This window comes from Ranitomeya imitator, chromosome 1, assembly GCF_032444005.1.
Source record: "Ranitomeya imitator isolate aRanImi1 chromosome 1, aRanImi1.pri, whole genome shotgun sequence".
Classification (NCBI taxonomy): Eukaryota; Metazoa; Chordata; class Amphibia; order Anura; family Dendrobatidae; genus Ranitomeya; species Ranitomeya imitator.
The window spans coordinates 1,191,734,721-1,191,752,447 of record NC_091282.1 but is presented as its reverse complement, the minus strand read 5'-3'; the positions used below and the strand labels follow the sequence as shown (position 1 = coordinate 1,191,752,447).

General features: G+C 41.2%; 1 protein-coding gene across 7 annotated transcripts in view; it reads left to right on the top strand.

Moving 5' to 3' along the window:
* The window catches only part of SLC2A9 (solute carrier family 2 member 9), a 574,319-nt gene that overhangs the window by 388,513 nt on the left and 168,079 nt on the right, over nucleotides 1-17,727 (top strand). For all 7 annotated transcript variants that reach the window (XM_069744845.1, XM_069744847.1, XM_069744851.1 and 4 more), the window contains 2 exons: nucleotides 9,328-9,429; nucleotides 10,797-10,872. In XM_069744845.1, coding sequence (XP_069600946.1) covers nucleotides 9,328-9,429; nucleotides 10,797-10,872 — 178 coding nt within the window. The remainder of the gene's footprint in view (nucleotides 1-9,327; nucleotides 9,430-10,796; nucleotides 10,873-17,727) is intronic.

Here is a 17,727-nt window from a genome sequence, read left to right as displayed (position 1 = left end):
TCCCCAGTGCCTTTACCTGACATGCAGCCCCATGTCATCAATGACTGTGGAAATTTGCATGTTCTCTTCAGGCAGTCATCTTTATAAATCTCATTAGAACGGCATCAAACAAAAGTTCCAGCATCATCACCTTGCCCAATGCAGATTCGCGATTCATCACTGAATATGACTTTCATCCAGTCATCCACAGTCCACGATTGTTGTTCCTTATCCCATTGTAACCTTGTTTTTTTCTGTTTAGGTGTTAATGATGGCTTTCGTTTAGCTTTTCTGTATGTAAATCCCATTTCCTTTAGGCGGTTTCTTACAGTTCGATCACAGACGTTGACTCCAATTTCCACCCATTTGTTCCTCATTTGTTTTGTTGTGCATTTCCTGTTTTGGAGACATATTACTTTAAGTTTCCGGTCTTCACTCTTCACGCTTTTATGTCTTCCTTGGTCTACCAGTATGTTTGCCTTTAACAACCTTCCCATGTTGTTTGTATTTGGTCCAGATTTTAGACACAGCTGACTGTGAACAACCAACATCTTTTGCAACATTGCGTGATGATTTACCCTCTTTTAAGAGTTTGATAATCCTCTCCTTTATTTCAATTGACATCTCTCTTGTTGGAGCCATGATTCATGCCAGTCCACTTGGTGCAACAGTTCTCCAAGGCGTGATCACTCCTTTTTAGATGCAGAATAACGAGCAGATCTAATTTGATGCAGGTTTTAGTTTTGGGAATTGAAATTTAGAGGCTGATTCCATAATTTTTTCCCACATAATTGAGTAAGTCCATAATTTTTTCCCTCTGCTTGTTCTAAAAAAGTAACCATTATTGACTACCGTATTTTTTGTTCTAGATTTCTTTTAGTGTTTCTTAAAGCCAGAAAGTAGTAATTTGAAATGACTTTAGTTTTGTGCCATGTCTGTGATCTGATTTTTTCCTACAAAAATTAAACAACTGAATTAATATCCTCCAAGGTCGGTGATTCCATAATTTTTGCCAGGGGTTGTGTAAGTAACATTTTGGCGTAATATGATTTGCTGGGTTTTTTATGACATATTTATGTCCTTTTAAAATAATCTTTGTATGATTTACGCAGCCTATAGTCAATTTTAAGTAATTCTTTCGTACACTAAACCATTCGTCAGATAAGTGATTGCCTAGTCTAGAGAATTTTAGTAAAGTAAAAGTATTTGTAAAAAACAACATTGCTCTTCATGAAAAACAGATCTTCAGGTTTCTTTTATATATGTGCTTTACAAATTACTTGTTTCCGGGGAAGGTTAACAAGGACAGTTACAGAAGAAAGTTTTCAAGTATGAATAAGTAAAACTTTCTGACCTCATTTTATTTCCACTTCTTACATTTATCCCCACAGCGTTTACCAAGCAGCCCTATATCTAGTGAATATGTATCATTGTTAGAATGTGTGAATTCCTATTCTTCCTTTCCTAGCTATTATAAATCTGCAATGAATGCAGTGAACACAAGACAAAATATTCTTCCAATTTATACAAGGTCTATTCATTGAAAAATCATCAGCAAAATGGAAAGTAGGCAACAAAAAAGTGCGGAAAATATATATTGTTTACTAAACTTTCTAAACTTTGCATTAAACTATGTCATGGCCAGACCTGTTTTGCGCTTCAACCACCCAATTTCTTTCTATATTTGCCTGCTTTCTTCGCAGAAGCTGTAAATTTTCGTAATATTTTCATTGACGTCGCTGTATAAAGTCTTGTTTTTATGAAGGAGAAATTTGTTTTTAGGCACTAATTGTGAGTACATATAAATTAATGATTTATTCATAGAATTTTTAACAGCACGTAAATAGACACAAATGATTTTTATATGCGTATTTATTGTTTTTGCACTGTTTATAGGTTATCCTAAATCACCTGATAAATTAATTCTTTCTGTTACGTATGTGTGGATGCTTAAATGTGTGGCACAAGATGCTCAGGCTGTCACTATGCCCACAATTAGTGCCCCCTTTTAGGAGATTCATTCTAGGTCTCCTAGGCTTATTGCACAGTGGTTACTAATAGAGATGATAAAGTCAATTCGTAAAAAATCAAATTCATTATGAATTCTCCGAAAATGTTGCAAATCTGAAATTTTGGGGGTTAGATTCCAATGAATCCAGAAAATTTGTTGCCAGACAACCTCCATTTTGCTGGATTATTTTTAGAGCCAGAAAGGGGATAAAAAAACACATTGGCCTGGATTCATCAAGACTGGCCTGACCAACGCCGGCCTTTATGATGGGGCATGTCAGAGTCTGGGAAGCACACATTCGCCAGAAGACTCGCTACACTCATCAGGAGGGCGTTAAACTAGAAGAAGAGGGGACGGGAAGAAAAACATTAGACTTGAACAAAGAAGACCCAGGAAAACATACTCAGATGGGAGGTAAGAACATTTCTTAAACAATCCACAGCGAGGAGATTGGAACAAAACAAAATCCTCTAAACTGCATGCTCGCAAACGCCAGAAGCCTGACAAACAAGATGGAAGAACTAGAAGCAGAAATATCTACAGGTAACTTTGACATAGTGGGAATAACCGAGACATGGTTAGATGAAAGCTATGACTGGGCAGTTAACTTACAGGGTTACAGTCTGTTTAGAAAGGATCGTAAAAATCGGAGAGGAGGAGGGGTTTGTCTCTATGTAAAGTCTTGTCTAAAGTCCACTTTAAGGGAGGATATTAGCGAAGGAAATGAGGATGTCGAGTCCATATGGGTCGAAATTCATGGAGGGAAAAATGGTAACAAAATTCTCATTGGGGTCTGTTACAAACCCCCAAATATAACAGAAACCATGGAAAGTCTACTTCTAAAGCAGATAGATGAAGCTGCAACCCATAATGAGGTCCTGGTTATGGGGGACTTTAACTACCCGGATATTAACTGGGAAACAGAAACCTGTGAAACCCATAAAGGCAACAGGTTTCTGCTAATAACCAAGAAAAAATATCTTTCACAATTGGTGCAGAATCCAACCAGAGGAGCAGCACTTTTAGACCTAATACTATCTAATAGACCTGACAGAATAACAAATCTGCAGGTGGTCGGGCATCTAGGAAATAGCGACCACAATATTGTACAGTTTCACCTGTCTTTCACTAGGGGGACTTGTCAGGGAGTCACAAAAACACTGAACTTTAGGAAGGCAAAGTTTGACCAGCTTAGAGATGCCCTTAATCTGGTAGACTGGGACAATATCCTCAGAAATAAGAATACAGATAATAAATGGGAAATGTTTAAGAACATCCTAAATAGGCAGTGTAAGCGGTTTATACCTTGTGGGAATAAAAGGACTAGAAATAGGAAAAACCCAATGTGGCTAAACAAAGAAGTAAGACAGGCAATTAACAGTAAAAAGAAAGCATTTGCACTACTAAAGCAGGATGGCACCATTGAAGCTCTAAAAAACTATAGGGAGAAAAATACTTTATCTAAAAAACTAATTAAAGCTGCCAAAAAGGAAACAGAGAAGCACATTGCTAAGGAGAGTAAAACTAATCCCAAACTGTTCTTCAACTATATCAATAGTAAAAGAATAAAAACTGAAAATGTAGGCCCCTTAAAAAATAGTGAGGAAAGAATGGTTGTAGATGACGAGGAAAAAGCTAACATATTAAACACCTTCTTCTCCACGGTATTCACGGTGGAAAATGAAATGCTAGGTGAAATCCCAAGAAACAATGAAAACCCTATATTAAGGGTCACCAATCTAACCCAAGAAGAGGTGCGAAACCGGCTAAATAAGATTAAAATAGATAAATCTGCGGGTCCGGATGGCATACACCCACGAGTACTAAGAGAACTAAGTAATGTAATAGATAAACCATTATTTCTTATTTTTACGGACTCTATAGCGACAGGGTCTGTTCCGCAGGATTGGCGCATAGCAAATGTGGTGCCAATATTCAAAAAGGGCTCTAAAAGTGAACCTGGAAATTATAGGCCAGTAAGTCTAACCTCTATTGTTGGTAAAATATTTGAAGGGTTTCTGAGGGATGTTATTCTGGATTATCTCAATGAGAATAACTGTTTAACTCGATATCAGCATGGGTTTATGAGAAATCGCTCCTGTCAAACCAATCTAATCAGTTTTTATGAAGAGGTAAGCTATAGGCTGGACCACGGTGAGTCATTAGACGTGGTATATCTCGATTTTTCCAAAGCGTTTGATACCGTGCCGCACAAGAGGTTGGTACACAAAATGAGAATGCTTGGTCTGGGGGAAAATGTGTGTAAATGGGTTAGTAACTGGCTTAGTGATAGAAAGCAGAGGGTGGTTATAAATGGTATAGTCTCTAACTGGGTCGCTGTGACCAGTGGGGTACCGCAGGGGTCAGTATTGGGACCTGTTCTCTTCAACATATTCATTAATGATCTGGTAGAAGGTTTACACAGTAAAATATCGATATTTGCAGATGATACAACACTATGTAAAGCAGTTAATACAAGAGAAGATAGTATTCTGCTACAGATGGATCTGGATAAGTTGGAAACTTGGGCTGAAAGGTGGCAGATGAGGTTTAACAATGATAAATGTAAGGTTATACACATGGGAAGAAGGAATCAATGTCACCATTACACACTGAACGGGAAACCACTGGGTAAATCTGACAGGGAGAAGGACTTGGGGATCCTAGTTAATGATAAACTTACCTGGAGCAGCCAGTGCCAGGCAGCAGCTGCCAAGGCAAACAGGATCATGGGGTGCATTAAAAGAGGTCTGGATACACATGATGAGAGCATTATACTGCCTCTGTACAAATCCCTAGTTAGACCGCACATGGAGTACTGTGTCCAGTTTTGGGCACCGGTGCTCAGGAAGGATATAATGGAACTAGAGAGAGTACAAAGGAGGGCAACAAAATTAATAAAGGGGATGGGAGAACTACAATACCCAGATAGATTAGCGAAATTAGGATTATTTAGTCTAGAAAAAAGACGACTGAGGGGCGATCTAATAACCATGTATAAGTATATAAGGGGACAATACAAATATCTCGCTGAGGATCTGTTTATACCAAGGAAGGTGACGGGCACAAGGGGGCATTCTTTGCGTCTGGAGGAGAGAAGGTTTTTCCACCAACATAGAAGAGGATTCTTTACTGTTAGGGCAGTGAGAATCTGGAATTGCTTGCCTGAGGAGGTGGTGATGGCGAACTCAGTCGAGGGGTTCAAGAGAGGCCTGGATGTCTTCCTGGAGCAGAACAATATTGTATCATACAATTATTAGGTTCTGTAGAAGGACGTAGATCTGGGGATTTATTATGATGGAATATAGGCTGAACTGGATGGACAAATGTCTTTTTTCGGCCTTACTAACTATGTTACTATGTTAGAGTCAGATGTTCTGGATTCATTTGCGCCTTGCCACAAATCTTAATCCGAGATTGGAGCGAGATTTCTGGCATAAAGTACACCATATCATTTCATGAATTAGATGATCTGTGGTGCTTCCACCCTTCCTCAGCTTTGCCCGTTTTGGTTGAACTGGACTTTAGTGAAAATGCCAAAAGTTGCAATATTTTTCTTACCGGTAACTTCTTGTTGCTCAAAAATTTAGCAAATTTTCAAAGTGCTCTAATCCAGAATTCTGGCATAATTGCTTTGCTGAATCGTGGCCTTTATACGCGATGTCCTCACCTAACTTTCTACATTATCTTCTCACATTACTCTGGACCACTTCTTATACAGTGTCTTTGGTAGGGGGAGGCTATGCCTTTAATTTATGTCAATAACAAGTGTATCCCCTCACTTGACCTCAGCTTCAGCAACGAAGACCTAAAGGAACACCAGGAAGCTAAGCTGAGTCTGAGGCTATGTTAGGAGCTAAGGTGAGGCTTTAGAACAGGTGAATATGCTGTATTTTTAGCACTGTTCCCCTCCATATTTTATGCTTTCTGGTCTGCAGAGGCCTAATAAACATCACCTTAATTTCAGACCGAATTTTATTTGGACCAAATCAAATCTGCCAATTGATGTGAATTTACCTGAAACTGAAATTTTTGAGAGATTGACTCATCTTTTGTCCCTGAGCCCATGCATACACGTTAGATGGCTCTCGGCCTAACAATGGTTTTTTCATTGGGGGCAGATGAAAATAAATCACATTGGCAGCAAATTTACCTTCGTCCTTCAGCTGTCATTAGAGTGTTGTGTACGATGGACTTAATCGTATCTCCCGATTGTATCAACACGCTGATCAGTAGCTTAATCAAGAAAGGAATCTTCATTTTTCATGCTGCAGGTTCTTTTGACCACAGCGATCAAAGAGTTATTGGCAAAATGTGAAACAGTATGTTCTTATTTAACACTGAGATGTTTCAGCTACTTCCCGTATCTATCCACTTGCCTGTAGGGTTGCACTTCGTTCACAACTCTGCATATGGTACATATTGATAAATGACTTGCAAAATTTAAATAATCCCTTTCCATAAAGTGTTGCCTAAAATCATGCTTGATCTCGGAGAGCTTCATTGCTTAGGCCCTCCGCGATCAGCTATCATTTTTACTGTAACTTACAAGTGTTCAATTTCCCTACAGCACCTCCACAGGGGAAATGAGGCATTGCAGCTGAAATATTTTTTAGTGTAATACAAAGACGTAATGGTTATTTCAGATAGAGACACTTTCTGTAACCACTCTCCACTAACCAACAGGTCAATGGAGAACTCTCCAGTTTAAATAAGAATTCCTTAATATGGTATTTGAAAATCAAATTCAACATCTACTTCTGCCTTCAATGGCTAACATTTTACAATGTAATTGCAAATATAATCCTAACAATGATAATAAAAAGCAATGTTGAGCCATCAAAGGTGAACCTGCACCAACAAACACCTCCGAAGAACACAGTCCTAATTACGGAGTGTATGTGGTTTGTCATATATTGCCCGGCATATGAAAGATTTTTCTCATTTATTTTCATTCTGTTAAGCACATTTCTGCATTTTTCCTGATCACTTGTTAATGAACTTATTCACACCTTTGTGTTACAAGCACATGATTGTTCTTTTTGTCACATACCGTATATACTCGAGTATAAGCCGACCCGAGTATAAGGCGACTCCCCTAATTTTGCCACAAAAAACTGGGAAAACTTAATGACTCGAGTATAAGCCTAGGGTGGAAAATGCAGCAACTACCGGTGAATGTCAAAAATAAAAATAGATACCAATAAAAGTAAAATTAATTGAGACATCAGTAGGTTAAGTGTTTTTGAATATCCATATTGAATCAGGAGCCCCATATAATGCTCCATACAGTTCATGATGGGCCCCATTAGATGCTCCATACAAAATACGCCCCATATAATGCTGCAAAAATGCTGATTATGGCCCCATAAGATGCTCCATACAGACATTTGCCCCATATAATGCTCCATAAAATGCTTATTATGGCCTCATAAGATGCTCCATGCAGTCATTTGCCCCATGTAATGCTCCATAAATGCTGATTATGGCCCCATAAGATGCTCCATACAGTCATTTGCCCCATGTAATGCTCCACAAATGCTGATTATGGCCCCATAAGATGCTCCATACAGTCATTTGCCCCATGTAATGCTCCACAAATGCTGATTATGGCCCCATATGATGCTCCATACTGTCATTTGCCCCATGTAATGCTCCACAAATGCTGATTATGGCCCCATAAGATGCTCCATACAGTCATTTGCCCCATGTAATGCTCCATAAATGCTGATTATGGCCCCATAAGATGTTCCATACAGTCACTTGCCCCATGTAATGCTCCATAAATGCTGATTATGGCCCCATAAGATGCTCCATACAGTCATTTGCCCCATGTAATGCTCCATAAATGCTGATTATGGCCCCATAAGATGCTCCATACAGTCATTTGCCCCATATGCTGTTGCTGCGATAAAAAAAAAAGTCATACTCACCTCTCGTCGCTCAGGCCCCCGGCACTTTCTATATTCACCTGCTCCGCGTTCCACCGCCGCCAGCCACCACTACGTTCCCCGTCCACTGCACTGACTTCTCAGGCAGAGGGCGGCGAGCACACTAATCGCGTCATCGCACCCTCTGACCTAAGCTTCAGTGCAGAGGATGCAGAAGACACAGCGGAGGCAGGTGACGATGGAACGGGGAGCAGGTGAATATCGCGCACTGCTTATACTCACCTGCTTCTGGCGCGGTCCCTGCTTCCCCGACGCCGGCAGCTTCTTCCTGTAGTGATCGGTCACATGGCACCGCTCATTACAGTAATGAATATGCGGCTCCACCCCTATGGGAGTGGAGTCAGGTCCATATTCATTACTGTAATGAGTGGTACCATGTGACCAATCACTACAGGAAGAAGCTGGGGCACTGGGGAACCAGGGACCGAGCCAGGACCAGGTGAGTATGCTTAGACAGCTGCCACTCCACCTCCCCTGCCGACCCCCGGGTATGACTCGAGTATAAGCCGAGAGGGGCAATTTCAACCATAAAAAAATGGGCTAAAATTCTCGGTTTATACTCGAGTATATACGGTAATTTATTTTTATGTATAATGAATATGAACATTTATAGCTAAATAAATACAGCTATGGCAAAAATTAAGAGACCACTGCAAAATGTTTAGTTTGTCTGATTTTTTTCTTTATAGGTACATTTTTTGAGTAAAATGTTAATTGTTCTTTTAATCTATAAACTTCTGACATGTCTCTGAATTTTTATTTTATTTTTTGAAAAGGAGAAATGGTAAAAATTAAAAAAAAGAGCTTTCAGACCTCAAATAATGCAAAGAAAACAAGTTCATAATCATTTAGAAACAACAATACTAATGTTTTAAGTCAGGAAGATTTCAGAAATCAATATTTTGTGGAATAACCATGATTTTTAATCACAGCTTTCATGCGTCTTGGCATGCTTTCCATCAGTCTTTCACACTGCTCCTGGTGCAAAAATGTAAGCAGTTCTTCTTTGTTTGATGGCTTGTGACTATCCATCATCCTCTTTATTACATTCCAGAAGTTTTCGATGGGGTTCAGACCCTAGAACAGGAAGAAGAATAACATTTTTTCACCGCACAACCCCACTTAGAAATTTTCCTGTTTCTCAGTACATTATATGAAAAAGAAATGATGTCATGCCAAAATATAACTCATCCACAACAACCATTCATACAAAAAAGTTACAGTATGTCTTGTCGAAGAAGGGGAGGAAATCAATTAAAGCACGAAGACAAAAAAATGACCTTGTCAGGAAGGTGTTATATATACAGTATATATATATACATACATATAGGTTTGTTTTGTGATTTCAGCATTTAACAATATGAATATTTTTGTGCTTATTTCAAGGGAATGACTGTTGAAAAACTTGGAAGAAGGGTTCTTCTTATTGGTGGTTTTGGATTGATGACAATGTTTTTTGGAATATTGACTATATCATTGACTTTCCAGGTGAGCATTTTCTGTTTGCATTTAAGTAGATTTCCATAATATGTTTTATGACTAGTTTTTCACAAGTTATTTTTCCTGAATTGCAACTTTCAGCTAGACCTATTCTTTTGCACTAAGCTATTCTTAAGAAAGGCTTTTCAGTTGTATTTTTAATTTTCAGGGGTTGTCCACTCAACCCCTTCTCAATTGCTATTTTCCGCTGCTCTTTCACTTCCTCCATATGTATGTGAGTCGACCGAAGACAGAGTGTGAAGCCAGCGCTGATTGGCCACATGGATCACATGACATGTCATGCAATCCCCGGGAGAGCCAGTGCCGCTGCTGTTCTTGTGTGTGAAAAGAAAAAAAAAGTTTTTCAAACTTTATGTGTCTTACAGTCCATGAGAATTGGACCACATTTGAATGGTATCTGAGTGTGAGCCAATTTTTTCATGGACCCATAGACTTGCGTTGCCTATTTTGGTCCCACACTCTGATCAACATCAGGCATCTCTCCGCGATTTTCGTGGACAGCTTAGTCCATGAAAAATCACAGACATGTAATATTGTATTATAAGTACAAGTGCTGTCCGTGAAAAATATAAATAGCGCTTGTACATAAAAAATGGACGTCTGAATGAGCCCTAAAGATTTTCACTATTTCCAATGTGAAATTTTCCGCTCAAATCTTAGTGGATCACAGGAACTGGTAACCTAGGACAAGAGCCCACCTAGAGGCTGCACAGAACACTTTTTTTGAGACAAAATGTGGCAACCAATAATATGTTGTACGTGCTGAGACACGAAGTGTTTTTACTTTGTGGAAAATCAGATTTTCTAAATACAGAATTCCATTTGAGGCACAGAATAACATTTTGTGTGCTCGTGAAATTATAGATAATTTTTTGAGTTTTAAGCCAGAAAAAAAAGTTCTGGATTTTCAAAGTTCTGTAATTCTGGGAGTCAAATTAAAAGAAATGTAGTTAAATAGTATCTTGAAGAGGACATATCACTTGCTAAAACAAAGTCTCATCTACAAGTTTCCTGAGACTAATATAGATGAGTTTGCTGAGCTGTGATTGGCAACATTTGGGAGGGAAGAGTGAAAGCACAAGCCCAGAGAGAAGACAATGGAGATACCTCCTTTTGGGCTGTAAGCAGAGATTTCACATACTGCGCTCCATCAGAAACAAATGTAAATATCTCTGCAATGGAGCAAAGTAGCACAGAATGGAAAACAGCGTTAGAGTCAGGGGAGATCAGGGATATTTTAGAGGTATTTATCTCAATATTTCTGAGCAAGTGACAGGTCCTCATTTAAACAGTGTTGTAGCGTTATGTATTGTCATTGGTGTTTTTAAATGTTGAAATATTTGCTTTATTAATAGGATCGGGCATCGTGGGTACCCTACATTAGCATTGTCTGCATTTTGGGTGTAATTGCATCATTTTGCATCGGACCAGGTAAAGCATTTTTGCTGTCGGCAACGTATTATTTATTATGCGAAGTTCGACAGTTCCGCGCGTAGCTTGTTCTTTCAATGACAACATTTAATTTTGTAAAGCTGATAAGAAGCAGAGCTTTGCTAATGTCATTCAATTTTGTGTGCTAGGAATTTAGAACATATTTAATTAAGATAATTACCGTAGATGAAGTCGTGAAGTCGTACTATGCGCAAAGTGGTTGTAAAAAAAAAAAAATCAACGTTAATTTAACACGGGTAACCTTATAATTGAATTACAGAGAAATTGGGTCGTGATTCTCCCCGGAATCCAAATTTCAAATTATGTAATTGATTGTAAATTGTTTTTTTTAGTAAAATATTGGTACCTTTTAAAGGGGTTGCCTCATAATAAAGAACCTTAGTTTATATATTCCGCATTCATATAAATGATCAACATGTAACAAAACATTAAAATATTTACTGCCGAAAATATGTGTGGTCATCCTCAGCTCCTGCAGCAATTCAGTGTGCTTCTCTATAAAGGGGGTTTGTTCACAAGACAATCCCTCTAGTATTGCACCATAGTAAAGATGAATACCGTAATTCAGTTTTACATATTTTAATGTCAGCTTCATTGGAGTATTTTCAAATCCTATAAATATGCTATAGGAATATTAGAGGATTTGTGTAGACTTGGCGAAAAGCATGAAATTGTGCAACACAAATAGCTCAACTACAGTCACACAAAGGTGTCTTCGATCCATGCAGTCTCACGTCATTGCTATGTTCACTTGTGTCTCCATGGCGACAGACTACAAACAAACCCTGTGTAGTCTGAAGTTGCACTCATATCCTTTTCCATCTATTCCTCATGTCTTCACAATCTTGTGAATACATATGGGCAAGAAATGAGAGACGGATCAAAAAGAGCATCCGACTACACAAGGTTTGCTTGTAGTCTGATACATAAGAGATGTATAATGATAAAATATTTTAATGGGGTGGTCCAAAACTAACATTTATTTTAATCCTAAAAGTCTATTTAATGTCATAATCTAATCTCCTTTCTAATGTAGTTTAATTAAAAAGACCCTATTGTTCCCTCGCTTTGTTTGAGAACCCCCAGTGCATGCTGGGATACTCAAAAGAGTCATCACTACATTATAAATGATGTCCATTTTAGAGGCCGGGCTAGTCCCTGATCTGTTGAGCATGCGTCGACTATCAATTCTGACTTATGCTCAGTAGGATCTTGTCACTGTGCAATATTCTTTTTAATTGCACAGTGACAGTGTTCTTCCTTGCTGGCTCAAATGAAAAAAGACCAGCTAGCAAGAAAGCGCATTGTCATGGCATATTGTACGTAGAAAAACTCGCTCTCGCAAATGATATCACTTGTGGGGGTGCGGTTGGTCTCTGTGTAAGGGGTTGTAATATATGTAGCACCTTTTCTCCAACCCCTTTAAGTATGTTTGCCATGCTGCTATGATGTGTATATTTAAAGTTACTGCTATCGTGTATAATGTTTATGTTATATTTAGGGAAAGTGTATTACCCCGGGTCGGTCAGTAGATGGGGCACAATGTAAAAGGGGTAGCATTGTCTCAGATGGGCCACTAGATGGGGGGAACTGTAATACATAGTTTAGAAATGGTTAACATAGGAGGGGAACAGTGGGAAAAGTTGTAGGATACTTCCTGATAGGAGTCAGTCGGGGCCAGGGCGCCCATCAGCTCAGCAGGGCTGGCTAGCCCTGGGCAACACCGTGCCACGCAATGTTAACAAGGCACAGAACCCAGCAGATATTCGGGATCTGGATTGTCACAGTAGGGAGATACAGCAGCAGCGTTGGCAGTAGTAGAAGAAGGCTAAGCAGTACAGGCAGGTCGCTCATCATGTGGCAGATGATTGCATGGGCTGAAGCCCTCGGAGCTGAGGAGAAGCAGCTATTGAGGGAACCCCCACATAACAGGGTCTGTGCCACAGGACTGGCGTATAGCAAATGTGGTGCCAATATTCAAAAAGGGGACAAAAACTGAACTCGGAAATTATAGGCCAGTAAGCTTAACCTCTACTGTGGGTAAAATACTGGAGGGCATTCTAAGGGATGCTATACTGGAGTATCTGAAGAGGAATAACCTCATGACCCAGTATGTTATGCTGTGCTATCAGGCAACACAGTGTGCAGTAATCAGCGCACATACAGTGATATGGCAATAACCCAAAAACAGTAGAACAAGCTCTGAGACGTGGAATCTCTGCAGACTGCAATACCTGAACCTATCCTCACACAACTAAAAGCAGCAGTGGATTGCGCCTAACACTACCTATGCAACTCGGCACTGCCTGAGGAGCTGACTAGCCTGAAGATAGAAATACAAGCCTGACTTGCCTCAGAGAAATACCCCAAAGGAATAGGCAGCCCCCCACATATAATGACTGTTAGCAAGATGAAAAGACAAAACGTAGGAATGAAATAGATTCAGCAAAGTGAGGCCCGATATTCTAGACAGAGCGAGGATAGCAAAGAGAACTATGCAGTCTACAAAAAACCCTAAAGCAGAACCACGCAAAGGGGGGCAAAAAGACCCACCGTGCCGAACTAACGGCACGGCGGTGCACCCTTTGCGTCTCAGAGCTTCCAGCAAAAGAGAATAGCGCAGCTGGACAGAAAAAACGGAAACAAAAACAAAGTAACACTTATCTAGCAGAGCAGCAGGCCACAGGAAAGATGCAGTAGCTCAGATCCAACACTGGAACATTGACAAGGAGCAAGGAAGACAGACTCAGGTGGAGTTAAATAGCAAGGCAGCCAACGAGCTCACCAAAACACCTGAGGGAGGAAGCCCAGAGGCTGCAATACCACTTGTGACCACAGGAGTGAATTCAGCCACAGAATTCACAACAGTACCCCCCCCTTGAGGAGGGGTCACTGAACCCTCACCAGAACCCCCAGGCCGACCAGGATGAGCCACATGAAAGGCACGAACAAGATCTGGGGCATGGACATCAGAGGCAAAAACCCAGGAATTATCCTCCTGAGCATAACCCTTCCATTTGACAAGATACTGGAGTTTCCGTCTAGAGACACGAGAATTTAAAATTTTCTCCACAATATACTCCAATTCCCCCTCCACCAAAACAGGGGCAGGAGGCTCCACAGATGGAACCATAGGTGCCACGTATCTTCTCAACAACGACCTATGGAATACATTATGTATGGAAAAGGAGTCTGGGAGGGTCAGACGAAAAGACACCGGATTGAGAATCTCAGAAATCCTATACGGACCAATAAAACGAGGTTTAAATTTAGGAGAGGAAACCTTCATAGGAATATGACGAGAAGGTAACCAAACCAGATCCCCAACACGAAGTCGGGGACCCACACGGCGTCTACGATTAGCGAAAAGCTGATCCTTCTCCTGGGACAAGGTCAAATTGTCCACTACCTGAGTCCAGATCTGCTGCAACCTGTCCACCACAGAATCCACACCAGGACAGTCCGAAGACTCAACCTGTCCTGAAGAGAAACGAGGATGGAACCCAGAATTGCAGAAAAATGGAGAGACCAAGGTAGCCGAGCTGGCCCGATTATTAAGGGCGAACTCAGCCAACGGCAAAAATGACACCCAATCATCCTGGTCAGCAGAAACAAAACATCTCAGATATGTTTCCAAGGTCTGATTGGTTCGTTCGGTCTGGCCATTAATCTGAGGATGGAAGGCCGAGGAAAAAGATAGGTCAATGCCCATCCTACCACAAAAGGCTCGCCAGAACCTCGAGACAAACTGGGAACCTCTGTCAGAAACAATATTCTCAGGAATGCCATGCAAACGAACCACATGCTGGAAGAACAAAGGCACCAAATCAGAGGAGGAAGGCAATTTAACCAAGGGCACCAGATGGACCATTTTAGAAAAGCGATCACAGACCACCCAAATGACCGACATCTTTTGAGAAACGGGAAGGTCAGAAATGAAATCCATCGAAATATGTGTCCAAGGCCTCTTCGGGACCGGCAAGGGCAAAAGCAACCCACTGGCACGTGAACAGCAGGGCTTAGCCCTAGCACAAATCCCACAGGACTGCACAAAAGCACGCACATCCCGTGACAGAGATGGCCACCAGAAGGATCTAGCCACTAACTCTCTGGTACCAAAGATTCCTGGATGACCAGCCAGCACCGAACAATGAAGTTCAGAGATAACTTTACTAGTCCACCTATCAGGGACGAACAGTTTCTCGGCCGGACAACGATCAGGTTTATTAGCCTGAAATTTCTGCAACTCTCTCCGCAAATCAGGAGAGATGGCAGACACAATGACTCCTTCCTTGAGGATACTCGCCGGCTCAGATAACCCCGGAGAGTCGGGCACAAAACTCCTAGACAGAGCATCCGCCTTCACATTTTTAAAGCCCGGAAGGTACGAAATCACAAAATCAAAACGAGCAAAAAATAACGACCAACGGGCCTGTCTAGGATTCAAGCGCTTGGCAGACTCGAGATAAGTAAGATTCTTATGATCAGTCAATACCACCACGCGATGCTTAGCTCCCTCAAGCCAATGACGCCACTCCTCGAATGCCCACTTCATGGCCAGCAACTCTCGGTTGCCCACATCATAATTACGCTCAGCAGCAGAAAATTTCCTGGAAAAGAAAGCACATGGTTTCAACACTGAGCAACCAGAACCTCTCTGTGACAAAACCGCCCCTGCTCCAATCTCAGAAGCATCAACCTCGACCTGGAACGGAAGAGAAACATCTGGTTGACACAACACAGGGGCACAGCAAAAACGACGCTTCAACTCCTGAAAAGCTTCCACGGCAGCAGAAGACCAATTAACCAAATCACCACCCTTCTTGGTCAAATCGGTCAATGGTCTGGCAATGCTAGAAAAATTACAGATGAAGCGACGATAAAAATTAGCAAAGCCCAGGAATTTCTGCAGACCTTTCAGAGATGTCGGCTGAGTCCAATCCTGGATGGCCTGGACCTTAACCGGATCCATCTCGATAGTAGAAGGGGAAAAGATGAACCCCAAAAATGAAACTTTCTGCACACCGAAGAGACACTTTGATCCCTTCACGAACAAGGAATTAGCACGCAGTACCTGGAAAACCATTCTGACTTGCTTCACATGAGACTCCCAATCATCAGAGAAGATCAAAATGTCATCCAAGTAAACAATCAGGAATTTATCCAGATACTCACGGAAAATGTCATGCATAAAAGACTGAAAAACAGATGGAGCATTGGCAAGTCCGAACGGCATCACCAGATACTCAAAATGACCCTCGGGCGTATTAAATGCCGTTTTCCATTCATCTCCCTGCCTGATTCTCACCAGATTATACGCACCACGAAGATCAATCTTAGTAAACCAACTAGCCCCCTTAATCCGAGCAAACAAGTCAGATATCAATGGCAAGGGATACTGAAACTTAACAGTGATCTTATTAAGAAGGCGGTAATCAATACACGGTCTTAGCGAACCATCCTTTTTGGCTACAAAAAAGAACCCTGCTCCCAATGGTGATGACGATGGGCGAATATGTCCCTTCTCCAGGGATTCTTTCACATAACTGCGCATAGCGGTGTGTTCAGGCACGGACAAATTAAATAAACGACCCTTAGGGAATTTACTACCAGGAATCAAATTGATAGCACAATCACAATTCCTATGCGGAGGTAGGGCATCAGACTTGGGCTCTTCAAATACATCCTGAAAGTCAGACAAGAACTCTGGGATGTCAGAAGGAATGGATGACGAAATAGACAAAAATGGAACATCACCATGTACTCCCTGACAACCCCAGCTGGTTACCGACATAGAGTTCCAAACTAATACTGGATTATGGGTTTGTAGCCATGGCAACCCCAACACGACCACATCATGCAGATTATGCAGTACCAGAAAGCGAATAACTTCCTGATGTGCAGGAGCCATGCACATGGTCAGCTGGGCCCAGTACTGAGGCTTATTCTTGGCCAAAGGTGTAGCATCAATTCCTCTCAACGGAATAGGACACCGCAAAGGCTCCAAGAAAAATCCACAACGTTTAGCATAATCCAAATCCATCAGATTCAGGGCAGCGCCTGAATCCACAAACGCCATGACAGAATACGATGACAAAGAGCATATCAAGGTAATGGACAGAAGGAATTTGGACTGTACAGTACCAATGACGGCAGAGCTATCGAACCGCCTAGTGCGCTTAGGACAATTCGAAATAGCATGAGTGGAATCACCACAGTAGAAACACAGCCTGTTCAGACGTCTGTGTTCTTGCCGTTCAACTTTAGTCATAGTCCTGTCGCACTGCATAGGCTCAGGTTTACTCTCAGACAATACCGCCAGATGGTGCACAGATTTACGCTCGCGCAAGCGACGACCGATCTGAATGGCCAAGGACATAGACTCATTCAAACCAGCAGGCATAGGAAATCCCACCATGACATCCTTAAGAGCCCCAGAGAGACCCTTTCTGAACCAAGCCGCCAGTGCAGATTCATTCCACAGAGTGAGTACTGACCACTTCCTAAATTTCTGACAATATACTTCTACATCATCCTGACCCTGGCATAAAGCCAGCAAATTTTTCTCAGCCTGATCCACTGAATTAGGCTCATCGTAAAGCAATCCAAGCGCCTGGAAAAACGCATCAACATTACTCAATGCAGGGTCTCCTGGCGCAAGAGAAAACGCCCAGTCCTGTGGGTCGCCGCGCAAAAAAGAAATAATAATCAAAACCTGTTGAATAGGATTACCAGAGAATGAGGTTTCAAGGCCAGAAATAGCTTACAATTATTTTTGAAGCTCAGGAACTTAGTTCTGTCACCAAAAAACAAATCAGGAATAGGAATTCTTGG